Source organism: Tamandua tetradactyla, chromosome 2 (assembly GCF_023851605.1).
Source record: "Tamandua tetradactyla isolate mTamTet1 chromosome 2, mTamTet1.pri, whole genome shotgun sequence".
NCBI lineage: Eukaryota > Metazoa > Chordata > Mammalia > Pilosa > Myrmecophagidae > Tamandua > Tamandua tetradactyla.
This window is the reverse complement of record NC_135328.1, coordinates 200,220,938-200,236,657: the sequence shown is the minus strand read 5'-3', so window position 1 is coordinate 200,236,657 and position 15,720 is coordinate 200,220,938. Positions and strand designations below refer to the sequence as shown.

The 15,720-nt window shown below is 40.0% G+C and overlaps 1 protein-coding gene across 1 annotated transcript in view; it reads right to left on the bottom strand.

Moving 5' to 3' along the window:
* Window positions 1-395: 395 nt before the first annotated feature.
* Window positions 396-15,720, bottom strand: part of PAFAH2 (platelet activating factor acetylhydrolase 2) — a 35,102-nt gene continuing 19,777 nt past the window's right edge. Inside the window, 4 exon segments of the mRNA XM_077150763.1 lie at window positions 396-1,982; window positions 10,757-10,911; window positions 12,670-12,840; window positions 14,303-14,394. Of these exon segments, the coding sequence (XP_077006878.1) occupies window positions 1,888-1,982; window positions 10,757-10,911; window positions 12,670-12,840; window positions 14,303-14,394 (513 nt within the window). The 3' untranslated portion in view covers window positions 396-1,887.

Genomic DNA, 15,720 nt, shown 5'->3' with positions numbered 1-15,720 from the left:
AGAGTGAAAGAGGAAGCCAACAATGTCAGAGTACAGTCTTTCACAGCATACATAGAACATTTATATAAAACTGACCTCTCACTGGGCCACTAAGCAAGTTGCAACAAATCTTGAAAGTTGGGAACCATATGGGTAATTTTCTTTGACCACACAAAACCATTAAGCTAGAAAACAATAAGTAGAAGATAACTAGAAAATCCCTCATATATTTGGAAAGCAAGAAACATACTTTCAACTAACTGATGTCATATATTCTTTCATTAAATCCTAACTATTCATAAGGCAGATCCCCATTTTAGAGATGCAGGACCCAGGATTGGAACAAGAACATAATTTTCTCAAATTTATCCAATTAGTAGTGGTGGAATCAGGATTCAAAACCAGGCTACAAATAATTCTAGAGTCCAAGGCTTTAATGATCTCCTCCTTATGCTGTATCTCATTCAAATACACAGATCTTCCTAAGGGCTCCAGCCTCAATGGATTCACTATTTTACCTCTTACAAAGAATAGTTGGGGAGAATGGGAGACTTAGTCCTAGCTTGCTTTGGTGGCACTGACCTTGGACTGATGGTACAGAGACACATTTCCCTTTTATTCTTGCTTCCTCTGGGATCTCCTACTTGGACTGAGCTGAGAAGTCTAGGGTAGTGTTGAGGGTGATATTCCCAAACAGCTTTGAACTAGATCCCTGGGAAGAATTTCTTTCCTTTTAAAGTTTTTTTCCCACATGGCCCAAGCAGTAAGAGAATAAAGAAAGACAGAAGGCAAAGTCTCTTCCAGATGGCTCCTCATCTTGCTCTAATGTAGATTAAATAGAAAGACTTTTCCAACATATCAATAGGCAAACAGAAGTATTAATATCATTCACATTATAAAACATACAAAATGGAACAGAATAGAAATGCAGACTATACCCTGATTTAAATTTGGGGCTAGGGCATTAGAGCTAAAAAACAGATATCCAAAGGACCTTGATTCTGAGCTACGTGGAGTCTCACAATATTTCAGGTAGGAGGTAAGAGCAAGGTTTTCCTAGACTGCTTCAGGGGTAGCCTCCTGAATTCTGACTGAACTACCTCACTCTGTGGCAAGGGTCTGTGCAAACAGATGCTTAACACTGTTTTTCTCTCTTCCCCTTCTCTACCTATTTGTGCTAATTTCCTGTGAGGATACATTTTTAGCAAAACCTCCCAGAGCATTCAAAACTTCTCAGGTACCCCTCTGGACCTTAGCTTCTCTCCCTGTACTATAGAGACAATGCTGTCTTCCCACCATGGACTCACAAATAGAACTGAATACTAACTGAATTGAACCATGTTTCAAGTAATGGGAAAGCTTGAAAATAAACAGAAAATCTGATGATGGTCCATACTCTAGAAATTCACCTAAAGTGCTTAGAACTCACCAAGTGACCCTGGGAAAGGAGAAGATTGAGAGGTAGGAAGAGACAATGCCAGGTTGGGCAAGAGATCCCGAAAGTAGTAATTTCAACTCCATCCTTCCACTCCATCTCTTCCACTGCAGAAGCCACACTGGCCCAAGATGAAGGAGTAGCTCTCTGGGCTAAGACTGCCTATCCAGGCATCATAGTGCTCAGCTTGGGGCCTGGGTCTCCCATTAGCCCCACCCCCTGCTTGCTCTCTACCCATCAGGGCTCAGATCCCCAAAAGTTAATTTCTCAGTAAGTAATCCAAGTTACGGTGTGAATTTAAGATCAACATGTCCAAGATCAAAGTATCCAATTATCATCAGCAGTGTAATTATATCCTTTCAATCTGTGAAGGATTGTGTTGACCACTTCCTAGTGGGAGGCTGTGAGTGCCCTTAGGCAGCCCCAAAATGGAAGCTCAGCTCAAGTGACATTTTGAAGATGGCTGGTTGTGTCTATAGGCTGGACAAATGGTGTGGGGACCCTGGAGCAAGAGATGGTCCAATGCCTTCAACAAAGTTGTTCCATTGATCGTAGTTCTTCTTTAGATCTGAATGGAAAAAAACAGATAGGTTAGGTAAACCATTGTAAGGTTAGATCAAAGAATAGCTACCATGTAGCTCAGTGGCTGAATTTTTGCCTGCCATGCCGGAAACCTGAGTTCGATTCCCAGAGCCTGCCCATGTCAAAAAAGAGAGAGAGAGAGAGAGAGAGAGAGAGAGAGAGAGAGAGAGAGAGAGAGAGAGAGAGAGAGAGAGAGAGAGAGAGAGAAAGAATAGTTACCATGGACTTAGTGGATCATCATAGAGAAAAGGGGTACCTGGGATACTAAAGGGACTAGTTATGGTGGTGGATGTGATGGTGTACTATTTATTTGGTGCCTTTATAAATGTGCTTTATAAATGAACTTGTTCCATCATAACAACTCAATAATGATAATAATAGAGTGTAACATTTATTGAGGGATCATTTGCCTTCAGCCCTGTGCTAACTGATTTACATGCACTGTTTAATTTTCACAACATTCCTATGACTTTAATACTACTGTTAGCTCTATTTTATAGTTGAGGAAACTGAGACTCAAAGAAGTTATCCAATTTGCCCAAAGTCATTACAGTTGATAGGTGACAGAGACAGAATTTAAAGCCAGAAGGGTGAGAAAATAGAATGCCTAAGGCTTACGGATGCGGCTTAGTAAAACGAGGCCCTTTTACCATAGCGCAGTGGATGCAAAGCCAGTGCCTCCTCAGTGAAAGGCAGAAGAAAGAGGCGGGTAACATCTTAGGGCAGCATAAGGCTGGATATGATTAAAAAGAGGTCCCTGGGATCATGGCAGATAGGTCTAACTACATGGCAAGAACAGTCAGAAAGGGTCCAAGGCGTCAGACTGAAGGAGTAGGGCACAAGCTAAGCAGGAAAATGGTGCCCTTATTTAGAACAAACTAAACATGGGAAGAAGAGAGGGACCATTCTCATTCACCTTTGGATCCCCAGTGCCCTGCCAAGGGACTGGCATGGAACAAGTCCCCAGTTAATAACTGCTACATATTCACTATTCAATAAATATTGAGTATATTTACTATGTACTATGCTCTATTCTAAGTGCTAAAAATACATCTGAACTAAACAAACAAAAACTCCTATACTCATAGAGCTCAAATCTATTAGGCACAGACAAATAAAAACATAATAAATTATGCAGTACGTGAAAAGGTATTAAGTGCTATAGGGAAAAAAAAAAAAAGCCAGAAAAGGAAAATGGTGGTGGTGGCTGGTAGTTAGAGGGTAAGGTAGGAAGACAGACAATATTTTTAAAAGGTGGTCATAGTGGGATCACCAAGGTGAAATTTGAGATAAGACTTGAAGGAGGTGGGGAATGAGCCACAAGGCTGACCGGGAGACTTGTTCCTGGCAGAGGGAAGAGCAGCACAAAGGCCCTGAAGTGAGAATATGCCTGGAGTGCCAGAGGCTAGTGTGGTGAGATCAAAAGTGACCAGGGGAAAAGATTTGAATAAACATTTTTCTAAAGAGGATATACAAATGGCAAAAAAGCACATGAAAAAATGTTCAACATCATTAGAGAAGTACAAATCAAAACCACAATGAGACACTATTTCACTCTTTAGAATAGCTATTATTAGAAGAGTTGAGATGCAGAGAATCAGAGACCAACCAGCTAGTGCAAACAGCCTAGGGTGCCCATTTCAAGACAGAGGCCCCGAGCCGTCAGGAATGCACACATGGGAGATGGGGACAAGAAAGCACTTCCTCGACCCATGCATATATATACCTGTTGTGCTCCTCCCCACGCCCCACATCCTGCTCCATACGGATCCAGCAAATACAAAACTTCGGCTACTGAAGGAAATCAACATCCAAAGTAACCCTATCAAGATATTTTCATGAAAAAAAAGATATTTATAACCTGCAAAGGCAAGAGAAGATCACTAAGCACATGAAGATGCAGAGAGATACAGCCCAGTCTAATGATGAGATTAAAACACCAGAGAAGACACAGACTTTGGAACAACCAATCAAAGATGTTCATATAACTTAATAAAATAAAATCAGTGGGATGGCAAATAACAAAAAGGAGATGAAGAAGACACTAGAATTGTTCATATGAAACTAATCCCCACAAAGGAAAGGCTAAGCCCAGTTAAGATCAGGCGTAAGAGTCACCCCAGAGAACCTTTTTTGTTGCTCAGATGTGGCCTCTCCCTTTCTCAGCCAACACGGCAAGCAACCTCACTGTCCTCCGCCTCTCTAAGTGGGACATGACTCCCAGTGGGGTAAACCTCCGTGGCAACGTGGGACAGAAATCCTAGAATGAGCTGGGACTCAGCATCAAGGGATTGAGAAAATCTTCTCTACCAAAAGGGGAAGAGAGAAATGAGACAAAATAAAGACTCAGTGGCTGAGAGATTTCAAACAGAGTTGAGAGGTTATCCTGGAGGTTATTCTTACACATTATATAGATATCCCCTTTTTAGTTTAAGGTGTTTTAGAGTGGCTAAAGAGAAGCGCCTGAAACTGTAGAGCTGTGTTCCAGTAGCCATGTTTCTTGAAGATGAATGTCAATGATATAGCTTTCACAATGTTACCATGTGATTGTGAAAACTTTGTGTTTGATGCTCCATTTATCTATGGTATGGACAGATGAGTAAAAAATATGGATAAAAAATAAACAAATAATAGGGGGAACAAATGTTAAAACAAATTGAGTAGATTGAAATACTAGTGATCAATGAAAGGGAGTGGTAAGGGATATAGAAAAAAAATAGGGGGAACAAAGGTTAAAATATATTGGGTAGATAGAAATACTAGTGGTCAATGAGAGGGACGAGGGGTATGGCATGTATGAGTTTTTTCTTTTTTCTTTCTTTTTCTAGAGTGATGCAAATGTTCTAAGAATGATCATGGTGATAAATATTCAACTATGTGATGATACTGTGAGCCACTTATTGTACACCAAGTATGGAATGTTCATATGTTAAGAATGTTTGTGATTGTATGTTGTTTTGTCAATCAAAAAAAAAAAAAATCCCAAAAGAGAAAGATTTCTAGCCAAAATTCTGCACCCAGCCAAACTGTCCTTCAAAACTGAGGGAGAGGTTAAAATTTTCACAGACGAAGACTGAGAGAGTATGTCAACAAGAAATTAGCTCTACAAGAAATACTGAAGGGAGTTCCAGAAAAAAAAAAAAAAGACAGGAGAGGGAGGTCTGAAGGAGAGCACAGAATTGAAGAGTACCAGTAAGGGTAACTGAAAGGATAAAAAGAGAAAGAAGGAAAAGAACATATAGATCTGACAAATAAAATCCAAAGGATAAGATGACGGATTCATGAAACACCTTTATAGTAATAACTCTGAATGTTAATGGACTAAATTTACCAATTAAAAGATACAGATTGGTAGAAGGGATTAAGAAATATAATTCAGCTATATGCTGCTCATGAGATTCATCCTAGACACAAGAATACAAATAGACTGAAAGTGAAAGATGGAAAAAGATGTTCCACACAAGCTGTAACCAAAAGAAATCAGAACTAGCTATACTAATATCAGACAAAATAGACTCTAAATATAAAGACATCATAAGTAACAAAGAAGGACAGTATATATTAGTAAAAGGGACAATTAAACAAGAGGAAAAAACAATCATAAATGTTTATGCTCCCAATCAAGGAGCTCCAAAGTTAAAAAAAGAATAGTACCATTGACAAAACAGAAAATTACAAGTGTTGGAGAGGATGTGGAAAAACAGTAACACCCATTCCTTATTGGTGGGAATATAAAATGGTTCAGCCACTGTGGAAGACAGTTTGGCAGTTCCTTGGAAAGTTAAGTAAAGAATTATCATATGGCCCAGAAATCCCACTTTTAGGTATATGCCCAAAATAACTGACAGCAGGGACTTGAACAGATATTTACACACCCATATTCATAGTGGCATTATTCACAATTGTCAAAATATGGAAGCAACCCAAGTGTCCATCAACCAATAAGTGGATAAACAAAGTGTAGTGTGCATGTGTATATATATATAATAGAATATTATTCAGTTGGAAAAACGAATGAGGTTCTAATACATGCTATAGAACATGGATGAACCTCGAAGACTTCATGTTGAGTAAAATAAGACAGACACAAAATGACAAGTAATTATGATCTCACTGATGTGAAATAATTAGAATAAGCAAATTCAGAGTCAGATTCTGGAGCACATGGTTAACAGGGTTAGGAGTAAGGAATGGGGAGTTTTAATGTTTGAATTGTGCAGAGTGTCTGTTTGGGTTAATTGTGAAGTTTTGGTAATGGTGTTGGGGGTACAATATTGTGAATGTAATTAACGGTACTGAATTATACATGTGAATGTGCTTAAAAGGGGAAACTTTAGGTTGTATATATGTTTCTAGAATTGGAAAAAAAAAAAAAGGTAGGCCAGGGGAAGAGCCGCAGTCAAGATCAGGAGGTACTATTGGACTGAATCACATAAGGTCTGCAAGGACACTGAAAGTGGCTTTGATTTTCAGAGAAATGGGAACAATTGGAGGATTTCAAAAAGAGGAATGACAAGATCTGACTTACTTTCTAAAAAGCATCACTCTGGCTGCTCTATTAAGAAAAGACTGTGGAAGGGGGTAAATGTGGCAGTAGGGAGAGCAGTCAAGAGACAACAGCAATAATTTAGGTGAAAGATGATGATGGCTTGGACAGGATGGCAGCTGTGGAAGTGGCGAGAAGTGATTACAGTCCTTACATGTTTGGAAGGTACAGCCAGTTGGATTTTCTGATGGAGCAGATGGAATGAGCGAGGGAAGAGACAAGGACGAAGATTTTGGCCTGAGTAACTATAAGAATGGAAGAATGGAGTTACTGTTAGCTGAGAAGGGAAAGAGTATAAGTGAAATAGGTTTTGGTTTGTGATATCCATTAGACATACCAAGCAGGTAGAAATGGGTTATATAAATCTGAAGATTTATCTGGAGATGTAAATTTGGGAGTTGTCAGCATTAGAGAGGGCATTTAAGCTGTGAGACCAGATGACACCAGGGAATAAAGAGACAGAGAAGAGGTCCAAGGACTGAACCCTGACAGCAGCAAAGTAGACTGAGAAGGTACAGACATTGAGATAGGAGAAAATTCAGTGTGGTATTCTGGAAGCCAAGTAAAGACACCGTTCCACAGAGGAGGGTATATTAATTATGTCAAAAGCTGCTGAGAGTTCCAGTAAGATGAGGAATGAGAATTGACTACTGGATTTAGTATTATAGAGGTCAATAATGACCTTGACATAAGTGGTTTTGATGGAGTACTGGGATGAAAAAGCCTGACTGGATTGGGTTTAAGAGAGAATGGAAAGAGAGGAATTTGAGAAAGTGAAGATAGATATTCTTTTGAAGAGCTTTGCTATTACGCTGTTATGGGGAACATAGAAATGGGATGGTAACAGGAGGGGAAGATGAGGGAAAGAGATGTTTTCAAGATAAATTTCAGCACGTTTGTATTCCTTTGGCAATGAACCAAAGGAAGAGAGGGAAAAGTGATGATGTAAACAAAAGAGAAAAAAGTGCCAATGCAATCATCTTGAGTAGACAAAAGCAGATAGAATCTAGTATGCAATGGAGAGGCTGACCTTAAGTAAATAAGTAGGAAACTCTAGTAACTGTAGGGGAAGCAGAGTAAATGCTGGAATGTGAGTAGATGTGGTATTGGGGATTTGAGGAAGTACTGATATCTCCCATTTTCTCAGTTGAAGTGGGAGGCAAAATTAATTAGCTGAGAGACAGACAGGGAAAGAAGTGTTAGAAGCTTGAGGAGAGAGGAAAAGGTAAGATACAGTAATCCAGGAAAGTGAGAGAGAAAAGGAATAGCTGGAGACAAGAGCCGAGTATAGTTAATGTGAAGGAAACACCAATCTTCATAATAAGATAATATTCCTTAGCTAGAATCAGTGGAACATGTGCTCCAAGAGTTATTGTTTAGGTGTAGTGAGAGACTGGGCTGAGTCACCTACAATCTATTTTAGTTTCCCATGTGACAATGTACTCTGTCCACCAACAAGCTTTTCTTTTTGTAAAGCTAATTAACCCAAACTGAGAGCTCTTCCCTTTTTTTCAGACTTTGTCTCATCACTTACACCTGGATTACAGAAAGAGCCTCCTACCTAGGCTCTCTGCCTATCAATTTTCAGCTATCTTGCCCATCCTCCACAATACAGCCAGACTATAAACACAAAGGCTTTGGAATAAAATTCAAACATATTTTAGCAAATCCATGGGATTCCAGACCTGGCTTATGCTCACTTCTCTAGCTTTATCTTCCAACAATTCACTGTCTTAAGCCCCAAAATTCACTAGCTTACACAAAGCTTTGTGCCTTCTGTTCAGAAGATCCTTACCCCTTCCCTGCCTGGTGGAACCAACTCATCTACTAAAGATAAAAAAAAAAAAAGACAAGCATCACTTGGTTTAGAAAGCCTCCTCCCCTGACCGTGCTTTGCCTCCCATCAGAAGTTAGGTGCCTTTCCTCTGGTGTCTCCCAATGACTAAGTGTAAACCTTGGTCACGGAACTTAGCACTCTGTATTGTCATCATAGTCACTGGCAGTATAGTGCAATGATTAGGCACATGGGCTTTGGAATCAAAAAAGCTGGCTTGCACACTGGCTTGCCACTTAACCAGATAACCTTGGACACATTACTTAAATTTTCTAAGCTTCAGTACCCTCATCCATAAAATGGAGCTAATAATAAAAATACCTGACAATGCATGTAAAGGCATTAAGGCATATTGAGGCATTAAGTAAGGCCTCAACAATCTTTCTACAGTCTAAGTCTCACTTCATCTTCTTTCTGCTGGACTCCCCTATCATCTTTAATCTTTAGCTCTTACCAATGAGATAGGGCTTAAGAGGAAATAGGGAAAATGGGCTGAGGACCATGCAGTTAGGCCCCGTCAAAGTCTTAAGACATGAATCCATTCCTCTCTTTCTAGGCAACAGGAACAATGTTCTAAAGTCTCTATTAACCCTAAAGTCTCTAAACCCAGGCTGGAATAATGGAGCATAATGGGCAAGATGAAATGAACAGGCATAAATATAAAGATACAAATTTAGGTTCAAAAAGTCAATGCATTCATAACAGGACAGACGTGTGAAAAGCAAACTCAGTAGAAACCAAATTTGCTATGTAGTTACCAGAAATGTTAATGCACTCAGGCCATCCAACTAGAAGTCTAAGGTTCAGAGCACTGAGGTAACAGTCCTGACTTCTAGGCACTGGTCAGAACACATCTAGCATGTCATGTTCAGGTCAGGGCAACACACTTTAAAAGGCATACTGATATACAGGGTACATTCAGTGAAAGGGGATAATAAGAATACTTCCTGGGAAACATGTGGAGGTATCAAACCATAATGTTTAGTTTAGTGAACAGAAAACTCAGAGAAGACACTCTGGGTGACTTCAAAAATCTAAAGAGTTGCCATGTGCAAGTTGTCTGAGATGTCTCTGGATAGCTATCGAGGAGATAACAAGAGTAAGTGGAGAGGAATTGCAAAGTATCAGATCTTGGTCTTAGGTTAGCTTTAGGTCAAACCTTAGAAATCCAGGAAAGCCTTGATATCCTTCTGAAAAACAAACAAAACAACAACAACAAAAAAAAAACTGCCCTATGCACAGACTCTGCTAAGGAATCAGCCTTATGCAGATACTGGATCAGAAAGGGGCATTTGATCAAGGGAGCTCTGAACCTAGGCTGGACAGTGACCTACTATGTGTCCTGGCATGGAAAGAAAAGCTAGTACACTCAGATTGAGTCTCTTGAGAATTTGGCTTAATAAATTTAAGAGAATTAAGCAGGAAGCTGTGAAAGATGAAGATGAAAGGATGCCACAAGGTAAAGAGAACAAGCCATGAATGTTTGAAGCCAAACAAAGTTACAAAGAAGCAGAAATTATGAATAAGTAAATGCTATCTTATGTAGAAAAAAAATACCGAGCAGAAAGAAAGAAAAAATCTGCAGTTTGAGGTGAGAGGAGATTAAAGCAAAGAGAAAGAGATGTTACAAGAAGAGACAGAGAAACTGAGTTTATGAGAAAAACCAAGACAGAAGTCAGTCCTGCAAGCTACCTTAATTCCTAACTTCTCACATCCCACACGGTCCAAGTGCATACTCATAAGTAAATTTCCCTTTCCTTGAAGTAAATTAGTGAATCTCTAGTCTGTGTAACCTAAAAAACTTAACTAGACTATCCTCTCTTAAAACTATTAAAGTTTCTAGTGGTGGAAGGGGTGACTCACATAGCAGGGCTCTCTCCAGGCTGTTTGATCATGTAGTAAGGAGAGAAAAGCAACTCTGGGTTGGAAACTGGACCAAATAATCTCTAAAGGCCTTGCAGTTTAGTTGGGCTTATTTATGACATTAATTATAATCCTTTCATCCTTTGTTTTTTAAAGCACTCCCACAAATTTAGCCCATTTATCATCATAGTCTCCACCACAATGTAGATAAAGTAAGAGGTGAGCCTGGATTAGGACAGAGGAGTGGAGAGAAGTGAATGTTCCACCTAAGGTGAGGAAATCAAGGCTCAGAGAAGTTAAATGACTAGCCTAAGGCTATTCACTAGGAAGAGGCAAAACAGGATCTCCAAACTTTCAGTTAAGTGTTTTTTCTAAGATTCTGTATAACGTTACAAAAGCTTTCTTTTGCCATAAAACCCCTGATCCCAAACACATCAGAATAAAACACTGTGTCCGGGGGGGTGGGGAGGGAGGAGTACCCCACAGCTGCCCCCAAGAGCCCAAGTTCTCTCCTTACCAAGGTGCTTCTGGAGGAAGGCCAGCATAGCCCGCACCACTATCTCCTGTCCTTCATAGGGGTCCAAACTCCCACGGGTTTGAGTGGAGAAGAATTTACCAATCAAGTTGCTAGTCACAAAAGCAAAATCAGTTTGACTCCGATGAACAGAACCACTAGAGGCAAAAAAAGAAAGACAAGTAACAGATATATGTTCAGGGGCTAGAGTACACAAGTATTTGTTAAGCATTTACTATGTACAAGGTGCTTTATATGTATTATCTCACTTAATTTTCACAAAAACCTTATAAAGAAAGCATTTTCTCCTTTGACAGAGAGGAAGCTAAAGCTCCAAGCAGTGAGATGATCTGTCCAAAGTCACACAGCTAGTAAGGGGTGAAGCTAGGATTTGGACCCAGTTATGCCTTAATTCAAAGCTGGCTCATCCCTTGAACAAGGCAAGGAAGAAGCAGAATTTGCTGGAGCAGGGATAGAGGCAAGGAGACAAGGTCTGCAGCACTTGCCATCCCTATCTATTACACCATGGCTTTTACCTGGTGACTTCTGAACATTCACAAAACATAATGGCTTCTACTTCAGAGCTTTACCATAAAATAAACAGGGAAAAGGCACTGCTTGCCCTTATTTAAATAATCAGAAATGTGACGGCAAGTGCATATACTGGATTAGAATGCAAGTCCTTTGATACCAATCATATTGAATTTGCAGGTGAATTCCTGACTAGGTTCATTTTGGACAAAATTACTCATAATTAAATGTACTAGTCCATTCAGTGATGGAAGGAAAATCTAACATAATGCAGAAAACACAACTTTAAAAAAATGCATAATTTAAGAACACAAAACAAGTATAAAGAATAATATAATGGAAAATTATTCAGCACCCAAGTTCAAGAAATAATACATTGTCAAATGTATTATTTCCCTTGCAGATCCCTTTCCAACTGCTTTCTCTTCCCTTTCCTCTAGATACTACAATTACCCTGAATTTGACTGACTTAGGGAAACTCTGAAGCAGTCCCCTGACTGCCATGAAATAAAAAATGAAAGGTACTTGAGGGGCTGGCTTCAAGGAAAAGGTCTGGCCCAAGATGAATAAGAGAAGAAGCTGCTGACTACCGAGCAAACCCCTAGCATTCAAGGGCTTTGGATGTGGCCTTGCAACTACCTGGGTGGTTCCACAGGTTGAAGGCACACAGTCACTTGTTGCTTTGCTGAAACAGAAACTTGGAATCCTGAAGCATGTGTGCTGTGACATTTGCAGGCCGGATGGAGCAAGTCGGAGAGCTAGTCAGTGAAATTTAAGTCCTGCAACTGCAGTTCAATGCCACTTCCTATATATAGTAAATTTCTTAAAATGACTTAAAAAAACATATTTCTCTGTAAAAAAAAAATGGTTCCAAAAGAAAGCCAACTGATAGTGTTGGTGATGGAAGTGAGAAAAATGTGGTTTCTCTTAGCCAGAATATAGATGTTTTATGGAAAAAAACATGTTACAGTGATGACTGAATTTAGGTATTCACAAAGATCTCTAAAACTCTATCTTGTAAATATAAAAGGTCTAATAGATACACACTCTTCCAAAGACCCAATAAAATTCCAAAATCAGGCTGAAAAATCTCTGGAATTCACCCAGACCCACATCCCTTCCTCTCTTACACAAAATGCCACTACAGCCTTTCTCTAGAAAGCAGCAGGTAAATTCTGTCACAAAATCATATAAACCCGCCGAAGGAATCACTACAAGTGAAGCTAAGTGGAGAAGGGGAACAGATACAAAATTTTTAAGTAATTAAGAGTTGAAATTCAGGAAGTATTCAGGTATTCTATGAATGGGTAGAAACTTCTAGATAATCCAAGGGCTGAGTGGCAAATGGAGAGGATACTGGGGGCACAACCTTGGCGTTTACTCACAGGACAGTTATGATCCTGGATTGTTCATGCTGCGCACATATCTTCTTCATCATATTGACACTCTCCACTGTCTGAAAATTCTCAGAATTGATGAAAAACACAGGGCCTCGGGCATTGGGGTAAAAGGCACGTTCCAGTGGAAACATCCAAGCATCCAGAGCCACAGCACACCTGAACAGAACCAGATCTTTGGAACTGCATGCATAAACTCCGGGATAGTTAGGACAGTGGGGGAGAGGGGGAAGTTCTTCTCTTCAGTAGGCAGAAGGCTCAGAAAGCCAGGAAAGGGATGCCAGAGACCATACCATTCAGTCAGGATCTTGGATCAGGATCACTGTTACCTGTCACCAAGGGTCCTTCTGGATTTTAAACTCCTTGAGAGCCGAGTTCAGGCCTTCTTCTCTTTTTCCTAAATCTACTCTTGGGTGACTGACTTGAGTTACACAGAATGGTACTTAATCCATTTAATCACTTATTCATTTAACATTCATTGAGTACCTACTATGTGCTAATCTGTGCTGTGGATATGGAGATGAATGACACAGTTCGTGCTCTCAAGGAGTTCCCAGTTTAGCAGGGGAAATGGAACAGATATGTAGTAAAAAAATTGTAGCCAAGGGCCCTTTTGTACAAGGTGCTATATAAGCCTAGAGGGTACTCAGCAGGGAAGGTCAGAGAAAGCCTCCTTAGTGTCACAACTCAAAGACCTTGTCAGCTTGTTATGTAGCAATCTCTGTCATTAACGGCAAAACCCTAAGATTCAGCACCTTGTCCCTGAAATGCTCCTCCAGTCTTCTCCATCTCGATATGGGACATTATCATCCCTCCAAATGGTGGACATGCAAATGAAAAATCATCTTTACTCTCTTTTTCTTCATCTCATACATCACTAAATCCCATAGACTATAAAATATACCCTGACATCATTTACTTCTCTCCATCCCACTATCCTCAGGCAAATCCATCATCTCTCATCTCATCTGGACTCTGAAATTGTTTTCTCTCTAATGAACCTGCTTGCATTTATTCTTGTCCTACCACAATCCATTCTTCACATAGTAGCCAGTAGGATCTTTTTAAATGTAAACAAGATTGATTTTTCTCTGTTAAAAACCTTTCAATGGCTTCCCATCATACTTAGAATAAAATCTAACTTTGTACCCTGACTGAAAGGTCCTAATCTGACCCCTGCTTATCTCTCTGATCACATTTCGATTCAATCTCCCCTCACCCACTATGCTCCTCCCACAATTACACAGCAAGCCTGTTCCACCTCTGGGCCTTTCCATTAGCTATCCTCTCTGGCAGGAATGATCTTTCCATAGACCTCTGAATGGCTGCCTTCTTTGCCTTTTGGTTCTTGGGTTATATCACTTTCTCAGTGAAACCTCCAGACACTCTAGCATATCAGTCTGTTTTAGTTTCTTCATTGCACTTTAGTGCTGGGGATTTTATTATTCATGAGCTTGCTAATTAGTCTGCATCCTCCCATAATGACATAATTACATGAAATCAGAGATCTTATTTTCTTGTTCACCATTGAATCTCCAGCCCCCCAAAATGCTTAGCATTAGTACTTGTGTAACAAATACTGAATGAATAGTGTGTGGGGCAGCATAACTGGAAAACTCACCGAAACTGGGTCTCCTTGACCAAAGCCAGAACAGCTGTGGCCCCTCCAAACGAATGTCCCATCACAGCCATGCGGCTCATGTCAATGCTGCCCTGAGGAAAGGAGAGAACTTAGCCAAGTAAAAAACTCAGGGCTACTTCTTTAGGAATTCTTCAGGGGCAAGAGGAAGAAATAGTGAGGCAAAGAAGCAGAAGACACAATACAGTGGATGAGCCCACCAAAACTACACTATTGAGAACATCTTGCCTATGGAAGAACAGGCAGTCAGGTAATTCCCGGATTGAGGTAACTTCTGTAGGCAGGAATTCTGAAAATCATGTTTTTTCTTATTATTTTTGTAATGACTGGACTAGGGTATACATTCAAATATCTATAAATACATGAATGGGTAGAAATTATGTCAGATTCTACACAACCCTATCAGTCTATGACCACATTAAGAATAAGAACTCTTACTATCTTCTAGGGATTCTAGAACCCCTACCTTATAAACCATCCAACATGAATGACACATAGACCAAGCTGAGGATAGAATGAGGGAGTTTCTACTGCTCAGTCTACTTTGCTCTGGAGCAAGAGATGCCTGTATAGGAATTAACTGAGACTCTAGTTCCTCTGGATGTCTATCCTGATTTTTATCCAAAGCCCAGGAGGAAACAGAGTAATCTGCTTATTTTAACATGCTCCGCAAGTACCTATTTCTGCTTGCCCCCAGAAGTCTTCAGGGCATGATTTTATAAAAAGCTACTGCAGCTGCCTGCTAAGGGACTCAGGAAATTTCTCCAGGCTTTGCTGCCTAGGCTCTGCTCTGAACCCTGGCACTCCTCTGCCATCTCCCAAGGTTTTGGGCCTAAATTCTCCCTCTTTGCTCAGCATCTTCAGATCAATAACTTGGTTATTATAGGGCTTGTTCAGACATTTTTTTTAACAGACAAATATATATTTACATATCACTAAATGCAAAAGTATATAGGGGGCCACGGTGGCTCAGCAGGTAAGAATGCTTGCCTGCCAAGCCTGAAGACCCGGGTTCGATTCCCGGTGCCTGCCCATGTAAAAAAAAAAAAAAAAAAAAGTATATAGGGAAGTCTCCCACTTATCCCCTTCCCTATCTACATGGTAGACCACTTCCTACCCTCAAACAAATAACCAGTGCTATTAGTTTCTTAGCTATTCCTGTAGAGATTGCATATGCATAGCTACAAGTAAACAGGAATATATACACTCCCCCTACAACAATATTAATACATCAAGAGCTTCCTTTTCCTTTCTTACAGCTAAATTTGATTTCACCATGGCACAATCAGCTAGCTGATCGCCACACATTTGTTCCTCTTTTTCCTGACACGTAGCTAGGCTGTATTTCCCTTGCTTCCCTGCTGTTAGATATAGTCTAGAGTTAGATGTTAGATTGAGTT